Source organism: Recurvomyces mirabilis, assembly GCF_035927965.1.
Source record: "Recurvomyces mirabilis strain CCFEE 5264 chromosome Unknown scaffold_27, whole genome shotgun sequence".
Taxonomy (NCBI): Eukaryota; Fungi; Ascomycota; class Dothideomycetes; order Mycosphaerellales; family Teratosphaeriaceae; genus Recurvomyces; species Recurvomyces mirabilis.
Window position 1 is genome coordinate 1 of NW_027041961.1, and position 14,928 is coordinate 14,928.

The window sequence follows — 14,928 nt, forward strand, 5'->3', positions numbered from 1 at the left end:
CTTAAAGAGGGGGACAAGGTATATCTCCTCCGCCGAAATATTAAGTTAGATAAGCTAAGTAAGAAATTAGATACGGTTAAGCTTAGTCCGTTTAGGATTAAGGCTAAGAAGGGACCTATTAACTTTGCCTTATAGCTACTAAAGTAGATAAGGATACACCCGGTGTTCTATGTCTCGCTACTTAAACTAGTAGCGCCGGACGCCGCGCTATAAATAGAACTATTACTACTCGACCCCGAGGTCGAAGAACTAGTATATACCGTTAATAGGATCCTCGATAATACCTAGATAAACGGTTAGTAAAGGTACTTAGTTAAATAGAAAGGGTATAGCTATACCGAGGCTACCTAGGAGCCGCTAGAGTATTTTAACTCGGAGCAACCGATACTAATATATTAATAGGGTCGCTAAGGAGGAGCCTATAAGACGAAAAGTCGAGGAGAGGGTCGACCCCCGCCTACGCGTCTAAGGGGAACTCGGGCAGCGGGTTCTTAGGTACGGATTAATCCGGAAGACTAAGGGAGGATGCGGCGAGAGGACTAGCTTCTAGCTACTCTACTTTAGCTAGGGAATTTATCTCCTACTCGATCTTCTTAGATTCCTTTATCTCCGTACGACGTAGAACCTTACGGATACGCCTTACCTTTGTACAAGCTCTTTAGGCTCGGTCTTCCGCTAGCTTAAGCTCCTTCTCGGCGTCGTCTATCTCGGATTCTAGTTTTTTACGAACGCTAGCGAGCTTCTAAAATTCCTAGAAAGTAACTCTTAGGTCGTAGGTCTTGTACTAGGTAGCGTAGGTAGAGTAGCGACCCGAGGAAACCTCTACGCGACAATCTAGTCCTAGGGACTTATAGCGACTATAGGGCGTTAGTATTTCGCGAAAGCGACGAGTAATAGTTTTCGATAGGTTACCGATGCGTTCTAATGTCGTTATATTCCTAGGAGGCATTACGCCCTAAGGACATAGTTAGATAAAGGAAGTACGTCGTATAAATCTAGGAAATTAAGTCTTAAGCGTCGAGACGACGCTACGCTAGATAGGGGATAGTGTTAAGACCCTCGCGGGGGACTAATAGCACGTAACTACCGGAACGCTTACAACGGGCGCTCCTATAAGCGTATACTTATAAGGTGCGATCGGGACGCTCTACGCGAGAGGTCGTACCGGGCGCGCGAGGCGCGACCTAGTAGATATATGTAAGCACGAAGGTGTTAGTAGTTAGGAGCTTCGTGCTTAACCTTAAGTATAGGAGTTAGCGATAGGTTTTACCTACTACTAATTAGTTACGCTTCTGTCTACGCCTTAACCGTCTACGCCTAGTTACCTTCCTCCCCTATTAGCAACCCCTTATAACAATATATCCTATTTTAGCGTATAGAACGGCGCCTATAGGTAGTTCTAGAAGTACGGATCCTACTAAATAGGATTCTACTAAAATCTAGACTATGTAGCTTCGCGCCTTACCGGATTTAGGGAGGATCCTATTAATATTTAGTTGCCTCCTAGGCCTTATATTAGTTAGGAATAGAAAGTAGAAGAAATCCTAGAGAAAAGAGGTTAGAAATACTTAGTTAGATAAAAAGAATACTCTAGCGAAGATAATATATAGGAACTAAAGATATACTTAGAATATCTTAGGCGGGAGTTCGATTCTATTATAACGTAGTAGTAACTAAAGAAGAGATAGCGCTCGTAAGGGATTACGGTAGACTTCCTATACTATTATATTTCTTAAGTAAGGCGAAGTTAATTCTTAGTTATAGGGGAACTAATCTTTAAATAACGGACTTTAAGGTTACGGGACCCTATAGTTACTTATAGACTAAGCTAGAAAGCGCGCTAAGCTAGAAAGCGCGCTAAGCTATATTAGACCGATTACTACGCGCTAGCGTAATAACAATCCGTTAGGATAGGCTACTATAAGGATATAGGACTATAGATAGGGGGTAATATTACCTATATAGAATTTAATTATTAGTAACAAGTTAGGGACTAAGGCCTAAGGCTAATAGACTAACTCTAGGGCTAGATATAGAATTACTTTATTATTAGGCAATTAAGTAATCTAGATTATAATTACTATAGGTAACTATAATTAGGTTATAATTACTATTAGTAATTATAACTATATACGAATCTCCTATATATATAGAATAAACGTTTCTTATATAGGTAGTTTATATTTAACCTAAGTTACTAACCTACTAAAAGGTTAAACCTTAGAGTAGTTACTTAGCTAACCTATCGCTTAGAACTTACTCGTCTAACGAGCTCTAACCCCTTATACTATAGGTATATAATAGTTACTAACCCGCCGAAAGCTTAAACCTTAGAGTAGTTACTTACCCGACCTATCGCTTAGAACTTACTCGTCTAATAAGCTCTAACCCCCTTATACCGTAGGTATATAATAGTTTACCTATTATAGATCTAATGTCTATAATAACTATACTAATAGAAGATTATTATTTACTTTTTAAACTAGTTGTTAGATAGAAATTAATAAGCTTTAATCTTAGAACTTTAAATAGTAATACTTTTCTATAAACTATAATATTCTATATACTAACCCTAAATAATATAGATCTTATACTGTTCTTTTGTAGGCCTTATAAATATTAGCTGTCTTAACGTATTTCAGCGTACGGATCGCGAAACAAGAGCTAAGCTTTTCGACGACAACTAACTACAACAGGCAAGTCGTATACGCCCAAGCCCAAACCCTGCGCATCGACATTGTATAAGTCGAGCGCGATCCACTTCCTCTGTAATGACTTCACGACAAATGATCCGTGTTAGTGCTATTATCGCTATGGTTGTGACATCTTACTCACACGAGATACCGCATGCGGGCAGTCGTAACCTTCTTGGCCAAGGCTGCAACAGCTGGTTAAGACATAAAGGACTACCATTTTCCTAGTTTTCTCCAAAAGGTCGTATGCGCCAGTATCATTCTTCGCTGTTCGAACCGCAATCTTTCCGACTTACGCATCCCTTCAGATGGCTTCTCTCGTGGGCTCGAAAGGCCAACAAGTACTTTACCTTTGTCTGATTGCGACTCTGTTGATTGTGTGCGCAGCTTTTACCATTGGCATCACCTTCGCGCCCTGTCACAGCAGTCTGTGTGTTGAGCAGCTGAACCCACTTCAGACGCGCATACACATTGGCGTCTACTATGCTTTGCTCACCAGCATCGGTCTTTGTATGGCTGCGAAGACGTACCTATCACTAGTGCGTCGCTTCATGGATACGTATATCTGGGATGGAGTGATTCCAGTCACAGGCAAGCGAGTCAGCATCGGTGGCCTGCTTTTGATGCTGTGGATATTGGCTACGACATTCGCATCTTGCGCATACTGGCTACCGGCTGAGCGTGACTGGTGGTACCACCGAGGTGCATTCGTAAGCTGGACGCCAAAAGTCTTGAGCCTTGTCGCATGGACTGGAGTCACCGGCCACTGGTGTGACATCTGGATTGGCTTGGTTATGATTCCGGTCGGCAGAAACAGCATCATTGGTAAGGCTTTCTCGTTGCACACGTCGACTCTGCTCTATGCCCACAAGGTCCTCGCTTATGGACTGTTCCTGGGCACACTAGTACACGGGATCACTTACTATGTGAGTTCATGCGATTCGCCTCAGTAGGCCGCAAGCGAGCTAAGTTCACGATAGGTTTTCGTTGCTTCGCTTGTCTCGGCATCTGCGACCGTGCAGAACGAATTTGTGGTCGATAACCCTACAGTCTCGGTCACCGAAGCAGCAGCTCAGGGACCTATATCGTATCTAGTGCTCCCGACCGGCGTTTTTGCGTTTGTACTGCTCGTGGCCGTTACAATTACGTCTTTGCCGATCCTTCGCCGGAAAAGCTTCAACACCTTCTATTTTGTGCACATCATACTGGTCGTCATCATCTTGGTGTTCGCTTGTTTGCACGCTAGTACGAACTTCTACTTCTTACTACCTGGTCTTTTGCTCTGGGTCGCGGATTGGGTTTGGCGACTTCGGAACTCGCTCACCAACAAAGTAGAAGCCGTCGTGGAGAATGCTGGCAATGGCTGGACCAGAGTCACGCTACCTCCCAAGCGACTTGAGACAGCCAGTAGCGGTGAGAAGGGTACAAGCATCATGTCGCCAGCATTCGAGATTTCGGTGCTCTCAACTTACTACATCAACTTCCCACGGGTCAGTAAGCTCCAGATCCATCCATTCACAGCAGCAAGCGCTGGATCTGCGGAGACTGGGCCAGTGTTGTTGTTCCGGAGAGGGCCGGAGAGGAAGAAAGCCCGGCGCACGCAGAAGGAATTCACCTGGGCACTAGCTGCTGCTGCTGGGGACATCCCTGAAGTCCCATCATCGATAGAGGTAGGCATGCAGCGGAAGATAGGGTGTGGAAGGAATCGAGGCTAACTACGCTGGCAGGTCCGTATCGAAGGTCCCTACTCGCCTGCAGTCCCGGAGTTGCGTCGCTCGAATCATCTTCTCCTGATAGTCGGTGGTACGGGGATTACCGGAGCTATAAGCATTGCGAATTGGTGGGCAGATAACTACGGATCTAGAACCGACCAATCGAGATCGCTCCGCCTCCTATGGTCGGTCCGCACTGAGGACGAAGTGCATCTTCGAGAAATACAGGATTTACGAATCACCATGGCGGTGTTTCGGAACATGGAAATTGCCATACACGTTTCCGGTCATCAAGGTCGACTGCAGCCAGGCAACGAGCTAAGCGAGTTTCTGGCCACGCGCGCTGGTCCACACATTGATGCCTGGGTGTATGTGTCAGGCCCTGACGGCTTGCTTGCGGCTGCGGAGGCGGCGTGCGTTGGACAAGCGAAGCGTCTTCGCCACGGAACTCGGTCGGAGAGCAATGGGGAGACGAATACGACCATCATCGGGTTTCGGTGGTATATTGCGAGATGGTCTCTTTGATGACGAGAGATGTCGAAGGCTCGGGGGGGCTTGGCACGCTAGTCTTAATCTGGTTCATCGTATGGCGAGTCATGAATGTAATGGTCGCTAGATCCATGATGGCGTTTCCGAGATCTGGCCACTGGCCATTCCGCAGACATCGGGCAGTCCCTCGATGATGCGGGCATAGAGAGATTCAGCTCCAGCACAGCTCACCATCGCACTGGCAATATAGACTAAAAGATGTACACAGGTACTGTTCTGAGCTGGTTTCACTAAGCGTCTGCGGTCACTAAACCTATCCTGCTTCGAAAGGCAGCATCAGCCCTTGCAATCGGAGATACAGGCCTCAGCCAGTGAGATAATTGAGATGCGCCTCTTCGAGATAACGATCTTTCGTGCGAGACCAGATACTCACCTACCCCGGAGATCGAATAAGAAATCCCGGAGTGGTTGTGCAGTATGCAAGAAACGTAGGGTCAAGGTAGGAAGCAGAAGTCCTTTCCTAGTCGAAGAGGTTTCTCTGCTACAGTATGGTCTTCGGCTGATGTACTCAGTGTGGCGAAGAGAAGCCATGCTGTGTCAGGTGCTCGCAACTCGGCGTACTCTGCAATTACAAGCCTGAGTCCGCAATGCTTTCCTGCACTGGGCAAATGCAGGTCCCAGAAGCGGCTGAAGCGAACCAGTCGGGCAGTCTGAGCACTGCGACACATACCATGGCGGTGAATTGTGTCGTCAGCGATTTCAACGACCTGTTCCGACTTCACACACCAATGAGAGCAAGCTCTTCCCCGGCATCAATCAGTACAGTACGTCTGCTGCAGCACTTTCAAACAGTAACCTCAGTCACTCTAGGCGACTCGACAGTACAAAGAGTCATGAGTAGTTACGTCGCGCACTCGGGATGGAGTGAATCTTACCTTATGCACATGCTGCTGGCCGTCTCGTCTGCGCATCTTAGTCGCCTCAGGTCGACACCACAGAGCCCGCAACAGAGCCGTGCTTACGACATGGCGGAGGCCGAGCACTGGCGGGATGGTCTCTCGCTGTATCGAGCCGCACTCGCGACTGCTAGGTCCGGATCAAAGCACGACGTGGATGCACTCATCGGCACAACTTTTCTTTCCGTCATCTTTGCGTTTCCCCTGGAAGAACAGGTACCCTTGGATGCTTTTGTAACAGACTACGACGAAGCAGTCGCCCACGCCTTAAGCCCACTAGCTGCTGGTTCAGGAGTAGCTGCCTTGGGCCAAACATTTCGAGTCGATCAGTCTGTGGCATGGATGCCAGTGCTTCGAAAGGGCAACGATCGCTCCCAATCCTATACCGATCAGGCATCTGGCATTGAGGGACTGCCACCAGCACTAGTAGACCTCTGCGAACTAACAGAGCAGTCCACGTCGGCGAACAACGATTACCACAGCGTAGTCCGATCACTAGCTCCTTTGCTACGCCTGGAGCCAGGTGTCGAGCATTTCACTAAGCTCATTGCTTTCGGCGGTCGAAACTTCAGCCTGCTCGCCCCACTTCTTCGGAGGCACGATGCAAAGGCGTTGCTACTGCTTTCGTACTGGTTCGCCCTACTGCGACGACTGGATCAGTGGTGGCTGAACGTTCGCACCAGCTCCTCGTGCTTAGCTATCGTTTACTACTTACTTACAATCCCGGACCCAAAGATCCACGCTCTACTCTCGTTCCCAGCTTCCTGCGGCCAAGGCGATCTCGGCTGTTTTGGATAACAAACACGATCATAGCATTTTTATAACAATGTAGACAGCGTTCAGGTACGCAAGCATTTTTGCAACCATATCCTGCTTGTATGTACTGTACTGTAACAAATAAGGAATCAATACGACATTATTGATACACAAAGCTACAATGGCTAGCTGTCCGGAACCGTGGCGACTACCTTGCGCAAGCACTACGTCTCCTTGGTTTAGGATAGTTTGTATCGTCCGACTTGATTTGTCCTACAAAGTGTAAGCGACTTGAATCAGAGGGCACGAGTATTGCGTCACATACCCGATGCTAGTGAACCAAATTGCATCCCCAGGCCCATAATTGACAGCAACATCGACAAAAGGTGGAATATCGCCCAGCACACCGTTCAAAAGCGCTGCTGCGGGTGTGTAAGGTACGTATGTGTACTTTAGAGTCGAGGTATCGAGCCGCGCCAGCACATCTACGGTGAAGTAGCTAAGCCATACGCCTCCTCTGCTGTCGATCGTATTCTCCGCACCGAGGCCTCCAAGTTGACTGCTGGTGAAGAGCTCGATCTTCTTCGTGATGAGATTGATGCGACCAATGCCGTCGCCAGTGAACATGGCGAAGTAGATGAACCCGTTTTTCTCCGCACGGACAACAGTTGGTAATTGACCAGGTAGAGGAAGGTCATACTCAACAATGGCTTTAGTATTAGGGTTGAACTCCAGAATCTTGTTCGCGAGGAGGAGAGCAATGTACAAGTTGCCGTTAGACGCCACTTTCAACCCGAGCGGAAGCGCAAGCGGTGTCGGAATCTTGTAGTTCGTGAAGCCTCCGGTTGCAAAGTCATAGAACGTGAACACGTTGCCAGTCGTCTGCGTGAAGTACATTCCATCCTTAGCAGGTGTGATGTCGTTGAACGGTTGTAGGTCGCCGGCGGGGTTGACTGGCGGCTGAAGAATCTTGATCTTCTTGGTACTCGGGTTGATCTGGACAAGCTGATTCCGAAGACCATTACTAGCGTACAACTTGCCATCATTGCCAGTACGGATGGCGCAGGAGAATGCGGTGCGATCTTGGATGGATTGCGAGACTCCTGGGATCGTGACATTACTCACAGGTGTAGTGAACGGGATGGGATATTCCTGGACTACGCCGGTCTTCGGATCGATGCGGAAAATGATATTGACGAGGATATCCTCGCCCCAGAGCGCACCGTCTGGACCTTCAACCAGGTCGCATGGTCCAGCGGCTGTGGTAGGCATGTTGTAGAAGGTGAAGCTATTGGCTTGGCCCTCCTCGGCTGCTGGATGCGCGACAACATGACTTGGGGTTAGCAGGAGGGCTGAGATTATACCAGTCAATGGATATAACATCGTGCCCCAGTCTTCGGCGGTTGATTAGGCGGTTTGGGCAAGGATAATGAAGGGTGCTCTTTGTAAGGATTCTACAATTTGCCTTTGTAAGCTGCTCTCAAGATGATGCGTGTAATGCATCTCACATGGACTGAACCTCGGCCAGTCTGAATTGACTGATGACCACTCATCGCGGCGCTAGTTTGTCCAGTCTCCTGCCTCGTAGGTTTGGAACTTGGTGAGGTAAAGTGGACGATCATGTCTACGTCGGGCACAAGTGCGCAACATCGGCTAGGCCACACACAGCGACCATCTAACCTCAGGCTGTACAAGGAGAGTGGTGAGATTGTTGAATCTTTTTCCCGGTCCGTGAGGGTACCATAGTCCCAAGAATAAGACTGAGATAAATCGCACTTCACGGCCATCTGTTTTTATGCTTTCTGCTCAGCTAGTTTCTAGCGGAGAACTACGCCAAATAGAGATCTTCCCGTCCCGTGCAGCACCAACGTCGGCACCGACAGCAATTCCGAAACCATTTCTTTACGTGGTCAGGATCGCCAGGAAAGCACACCCGGGCAAGGAATCGCTACGAACGGAGTTGTGGAATGCTCCCAGGACAGACGGAGACGCTAATGTACATCGGCCGACGTAATCAGTCTGGCAGTGGATCTATCACAACAGAGAGATGTCCTTGGTTACTTCCTACCTTGATCTTTGGCTTTTGAAACGTTGTACATGGGCCGCAGCTTATGCCTAGCAGCCTTATACCGGTACTCACTCAAGCGAGATGCGATTCCAAGGGGCACTATATCGACGTCGTGGCTTTGGCAGGATCAACGCACGCACTCTTGAGCCTGATAGTAGTGCCCACCGGATATTTTGAGGCGGAGTGGAAACGTCGTCGTCAGCAATCTGGACACAATCCATTGCGTCGTAAAATCGCCGAACAGAGGCCGCTGTGTACGCGATAACACGCTCGTAAGCCTGGTATACACGTACACCACTGGCACCCTCCGCCGGATGTCTTCAACTTGGCGCTGTGTCACGATTAATCAAGCCTGTATCGCATACTTGGCATTGCGTCGTCAACGGTGCAGGCCTACCTTGGCAACATGGCTTCGCATCGCTTATACCCACGCGTTGAAGCACGCACAGCAGTCTCAGCTCTCGAGTCATGCGCGATCATACACCGCAGTTGTCCAATTGCGTACGCGTCCAGTGATGTTGAGACGGACGCCTCTCGTGCGTCTTTCCGCCTCCGCAAGGGCAGTCGGTCCCCCTGTCGGCAATATAGGGACGCTGCCACCCACGGCGGTGAAGGGCAAAGTACATATGACCTGCTCGATACGCCCCTAGCTGTCATTATCACCAAACTTGCACACTTGTAAACCACAAGCACACTCAAAACAGTACTTCCAGCATTCACCACGAACATGCCATCCTCTCCACCCTTTTGAGCTCCGCCTTCTTGCTCTCTAGCGTCCTCGCCCATCCAGGCCACAACGTCGCCGAGGAAGCTCTGGAGCACCGTGAATCTATGAAGAGAGAGCCGAACAGTGTCCGCTCCTGCGCTCCCCAGCTCAAGCGTCGCGGTCATCTCACCGATGCACTCACTCGGCGCCTGCAGCTAGCTCGTCATGCTCGCACCAAGCGCAACCTCGACAGTAACGCTTTGTTTCGCCGCGGTTTTGCAGCATACAACTTCACGCATCAGTCTGGCTCGGACGTCACACTCGAAAGCGACGAGACAGCTCTGTTCAGCGACAATTCTTCTTGCGTTCTGCAGCCAGAGGTGACCCAAGGACCGTACTACGTTGATGGCGAGTTGATTCGTAGCGATCTGACAGAAGATGAAGATGGTGTCCCGCTCTACCTTGACATCCAGCTGGTGGACACTGCAACCTGCGAGCCCGTACCGGCAGTGTTCATGGACTTCTGGCATTGTACGTCGGCCAGAGCATGTCATGAAATATCTCAATACTGACCACTTTGCCAGGCAACGCAACAGGCGTCTACAGCGGCGTATCCGCAAGCAGCAACGGCAACAGCAACGACACCTCGAACATCTCCGCCACCTTCCTTCGCGGAAACCAACAGACCGACATCAATGGCGTGGCCCAATTCGAGACCATCTTCCCGGGCCATTACACGGGCCGCGCGCCCCACATTCACGTCTTGAGTCACAACACCAACAGCACAATCATTCGCACGAACGGTACATTGCTTGGCAGCAACTCTACCACCTCCGCCTCGCATGTAGGCCAGATATTCTTCGATCAGGATCTCATCTCCCAAGTCAAAGCAACGGCACCATACAACACCAACACTCAAGACCTGACCACGAACGCAGATGACTCTATCCTGAGTTCCGAGGCTGCAAATATGGACCCTTTCGTGGAGTACGTCTGGCTTGGTGACAGCCCTTCTGATGGTATCATGGCCTGGATCAGTATTGGTATCGATCCAACCACGGATGATGAGGTCACATCTGCTGCAACAATCTATGCGGATGGCGAAGTAGCGAATACGGATTCCAGTATGAATGGCGGCTCAGGTGGTGACGGCGGAGGTCCATCTGCCAACGGAACGACTAGTGGCAGTATGCCTTCTGGTAGTCCACCGTCCTAGACTCCTCCTGTGTGCGATCGAGTGGTAGGATTGCGATTGAGTAAAAGGACGTGATGGAGTAGCAGGAAGCGATGGAGTAGCAGGACGCGATGGAGTAGTAGGATGCGATGGAGTGGTCGATCCTGCAAATTATTGAAGCAGCAGGGCTAATGTAGCTTTCCGTCTGAGGTAAGCTTGTGGATGGATCTATACATATCAATCTGTATGTCCAACAATGCATCTATTCGGCTGAAGGTGGTGTGCCCGCTTCTTGACAACATTTGTCCTTCTGATGTGCGCAATCAGTAAGGGCGATGGTAGTGTCATGCTTTGAAGTGAAACTCAGTCGTTCTGCACTACACGTAAGGACAGGCCCTTCGATACTCCGGCCGATGCCGATCCGTAGAGTACCCTATGGTCATGAAGTCCGGCTCTTGCGTTGCTGATTTGCCCTCGTCCTCCTTTGACACCGCCCGCGCCCGCCAGTGCATACACCTCTGTGATTTAACGTGGTGTTGCCTAGGATAGCGAGCTGTTAGGGAGCGGTCCCAGTCATAAGCCCAGCAGCTTCGCCAAAGCTTGTCCACGCCGCTGGATTACCTCATGGGACCCCATCGAAGTACTTTAGGCGACGACCTTGCAACGTGTTCTGCGTGTCCGCCCACGCCTGCTGTACCATATCTGCGGGCTACTCAAAAAGTGTTGACGCCGATCCTGGCGCATGACCTTTGATTCGATCTCATTTGTAGCCATACGTACTCAAGACGCTTGTGTCCTCCTAGCTGCTCAAGCTATTTGCCACTTTGCATACTTCCCTGACGAAATCGACGTTTCTGGCATCCCGATGTGAATCATGCAACGCCAAAACGTCGCCAAAAGCAGCTTTGCAATGTCTAGTGCTTCGCTCACCTCCGATTCCCTGGAGGTCTTGCTATCCCGTGGCTGCACGAATCAATGGATCTACATTAGATTGGTGCAATACACGTGCATGAGACATCTCCAGATCGACTTTGTGCTCCAGTGGGGAGCAAGCCCATGTCAACAGGCTAACAAAACCCTTCGGCTAAAAGTTGACATCCTCCGCTTCGCGACACATGGCCGAGTACTGTTCGTTGTAGGAAGTGGTTCCGATTATTGTCATCGCATGACCACTGTCACGATGGATAGCCGTCAAGCCATTCCCAAGTGAGAAACCACACCTTCCACGCGATGAGCTACACCGGCCGGTATGTAGTTTAGTATAGTGCCTGTCACAGAAACGCCAAAGGATTGGTGGCAAAACATGCGTGTGTTTCAGGCCAACACATCGCTTTCAGAGTACTTTCGAGTCTACGATACGGTAGAACAAGAATGTGGCACTGCGATGCGGCGGTACGGTATATCATGATGTATCGCTCCCACATACTCACCATCTCCTCAGACCAACCTCCACCGTCTCGCAATGTTGTCGTCACTACTCACCATCGCCGCCACGTTTGGTGTGCTGGCACTTGCAGATAATCCCTTCGTACAGACCATCTTCACTGCTGACCCAGCTCCAGTCGTCTACAATGGGCGTGTCTATGCCTTCCTAGACCACGACAACAATGGAGCCACGTACTACGACATGACCGACTGGCATCTCTTCTCCACTGCTGACATGGCCAACTGGCAAGATCATGGGACGATCCTGAGTCTTAAAGACTTCTCTTGGGCTAAAGCCAATGCCTGGGCGCCACAGATCATCCCGAGGAACGGCAAATTCTACTTTTACGTACCAGTCACTGCCAGCTCCGGAGCGGATGCCATTGGTGTTGCCGTCAGCAGCAGCATCACTGGACCATACAAAGATGCTCTCGGCAAACCACTCGTCTCCAATTCCGAGATCGACCCCACGGTCTTCATCGACGACGACGGCCAAGCATATCTCTACTACGGCAATCCAGATCTCTACTATGTCAAGCTCAACACAGATATGATCTCCTACAGTCAAGGTCCCACAAAGATATCTCTACCAAGTGGTGCGGGCTTCCAAGAAGCACCGTGGGTATACAAGCGCAACGGCACCTACTACGTCGCCTACGCCGGAACTTGCTGCTCCGAGAACATTCGCTACATGACCGGCAAAAGTCCCACTGGCCCGTTCACATACAAAGGGGTGATCATGCCAACTCAAGGTAAAAGCTTCACCAACCACGAAGCCATAATCGACTTCAATGGGCATTCCTATTTCTTCTACCACAACGGCGCCTTGCCGGGTGGCAGTGGCTACCAACGCTCGGCGTGCGTGGAGGAATTCAAGTACAACAGCGATGGCACGATCCCGACCATACAGATGACCACGGCAGGGGTCAATCAGATAGGCACGCTGAACCCGTATGTTCGACAGGAAGCCGAGACTGCTGCATGGTCTCAAAGCGTTAGGACTGAGACCTGTAGGGAGGGCGGCATGGACGTCACCAGCATCCAGTCGGGCAGCTATATCAAAGTCAGGGGCGTAGCATTCGGCACTACAGGTGCCAAATCGCTTTCTGTGCGTGTGGCAGGCACAGGCAGTGGATCTATTGCCATCCATCTGGGGAGTACGGGCGGTACATTGGCCGGGACTTGCAGCGTCAGCTCGAGCGGCGGATCGCAGACTTGGAAGGATGTGACATGCTCGATCACGAATGCTAAGGGCACACAAGACCTGTACTTCGTGTTTAGCGGCAGTGGCTATAACTTCGACTACTGGCAATTTACGTCGGCATGATTGAGGTCGGTAGTGTGAGGACTGGTAGGCGAGCTAACATCTAAGGACAGTATCATGGCCTCAAGGACCAGCCACGATTATGGCCATGGACATTCAGGGAGGGCCAACAAGGAGGTAGCACAACAAGCTCAGACTGCTTGCACCTCAATTCTCTGTTTCACGACGTGAGCCCTTTGTGCTGAAGTAGATTTAGTTTGAGCGGAACCGAGACTGCGGTATTTGTTCGGCCATGCATTGGCCTGTTCAATGGCTCAAGTATTCAGTCAGGGTCAATGATGCATATCCGTCTCCTTGACACGATCCAGCCAATCTTCTACCAGTGTCCGAAACAGCCTCGCCTCAATCTCGTCGACAGGAAGACCATGACCAGCACGATCCATCACGATGTGTGTCGCTCGTGGGTATGAAGGTAGCAGACTCCAACCATCTCTATAACCTACCACGTCATCCTGTCTTCCAGCGACAATGAGTGAAGGCTTCACAAACGGGACCTGTGGAGTGTGAAATGGGCAAGTAAGTACATAGCTTGTGGCATCGTCTCGTATCTTGGCCAAGGGTTTGGTGTCCGCAGCTGCAATAGCAGGGGCGATGAGGTTTTGGTATCTGCCCAGGGTAGCAGTCAGATAGTCGGTTGTCTGCACTGAGGTACTTTTTAGATCTTCCCCGGAAGCCAGAGGGATGTAGACCTGGTCAAGCGCAGCTGAGTTGACCACGACAAGTTGGACGGGATCGATGTCTCTCTCCGAATCCTTCAGTCCCACATGAGGTACCCGAAGCATTAAGCCTACGACATCTTCTTGGAAGCGGTATACAACAGCCCTGGCGAAATAAGCGCCGCAGGATGATCCAGCGACCAGAAACTTCTTTGGCAGGATCTCGTGCTCGATGAAACGAGTGACGCGGTCGAGCATCTCATCGAGGTTCTTTACACCATCGATCGGTGTCGAGCCATGCCCGGGCAAGTCAACGTAAAGTCGTCGATAGCCAGGCCTTTGGACGAAGATGGGTTCAAGATCGCTCAATTCCGCGGTAGAGTCGATGGTCCATCCGTGTATGACTAGAATAGGTGTGCCTTGGCCCACGGAGCGGAAGTGCAGCACAGCCATTCGGCCTGCTCTCGAGACTATTGGAAGACTCAAGTATCTCTCCTTGAAGACTCGGTAGTTCTCGTCCAGAACGTCAGTTAGTCGAAGCAAAAAGCAACAACGCACGCTCGCTGCGAGAACTGAACCGACTAATGGTAGATACTAACTCGAATAGGCAGGCAAAAAGCTGAACCGGTCCTGGCCGCCGCGATTGGTCTGTGTCGAATGCTGACTTGCTACAGTACTCGTTCACGTTCAGCATTCGCATTCGCTCTTGCACAACACGAAACACATCCTGCTGGAGGCTTGCTAACGAGAATCCCACTTTTGGCGTTATGTCATCTGAGTAGTGGCTTTCGAACCTTTCGGAGATGCACACATACTGTCCGCTCTCTATGGACCCGAAAGGTCGCGTCCCCGTAGTACGACTCGTTCCAGGAGCAGTGCAGTGCCCGGCTTCTGCTCAAATGAACATTACAAAACCATTGTAGAGAGAAAATTTCATCTGTCTGCGCTGTGGTCTTTACCAGAGAAGGA

The 14,928-nt window shown here is 50.2% G+C and overlaps 5 protein-coding genes across 5 annotated transcripts; 3 read left to right on the forward strand and 2 right to left on the reverse strand.

Moving 5' to 3' along the window:
- Positions 1 to 3,001: 3,001 nt before the first annotated feature.
- On the forward strand, positions 3,002 to 4,930 carry LTS14_008692 (uncharacterized protein; the record flags this gene model as incomplete). The annotated part of the gene is made up of 3 exons (XM_064841378.1): positions 3,002 to 3,619; positions 3,674 to 4,363; positions 4,421 to 4,930. The coding sequence occupies 3 exons, from the start codon at positions 3,002 to 3,004 to the stop codon at positions 4,928 to 4,930; spliced, it is 1,818 nt and encodes a 605-aa protein (XP_064690869.1).
- Positions 4,931 to 6,845: 1,915 nt separating this feature from the next.
- On the reverse strand, positions 6,846 to 7,878 carry LTS14_008693 (uncharacterized protein; the record flags this gene model as incomplete). The annotated part of the gene is made up of 2 exons (XM_064841379.1): positions 6,846 to 6,879; positions 6,932 to 7,878. 2 exons carry the CDS (start codon positions 7,876 to 7,878, stop codon positions 6,846 to 6,848), a joined length of 981 nt encoding a protein of 326 aa, XP_064690870.1.
- A 1,627-nt stretch (positions 7,879 to 9,505) lies between these two features.
- On the forward strand, positions 9,506 to 10,596 carry LTS14_008694 (uncharacterized protein; the record flags this gene model as incomplete). Its single annotated transcript, XM_064841380.1, has 2 exons — positions 9,506 to 9,911; positions 9,965 to 10,596. The coding sequence occupies 2 exons, from the start codon at positions 9,506 to 9,508 to the stop codon at positions 10,594 to 10,596; spliced, it is 1,038 nt and encodes a 345-aa protein (XP_064690871.1).
- A 1,420-nt stretch (positions 10,597 to 12,016) lies between these two features.
- Positions 12,017 to 13,306, forward strand: LTS14_008695 (uncharacterized protein; the record flags this gene model as incomplete). The annotated part of the gene is made up of 1 exon (XM_064841381.1): positions 12,017 to 13,306. The coding sequence occupies one exon, from the start codon at positions 12,017 to 12,019 to the stop codon at positions 13,304 to 13,306; it is 1,290 nt and encodes a 429-aa protein (XP_064690872.1).
- Positions 13,307 to 13,575: 269 nt separating this feature from the next.
- On the reverse strand, positions 13,576 to 14,412 carry LTS14_008696 (uncharacterized protein; the record flags this gene model as incomplete). The annotated part of the gene is made up of 1 exon (XM_064841382.1): positions 13,576 to 14,412. One exon carries the CDS (start codon positions 14,410 to 14,412, stop codon positions 13,576 to 13,578), a length of 837 nt encoding a protein of 278 aa, XP_064690873.1.
- Between the last annotated feature and the right edge of the window lie 516 nt (positions 14,413 to 14,928).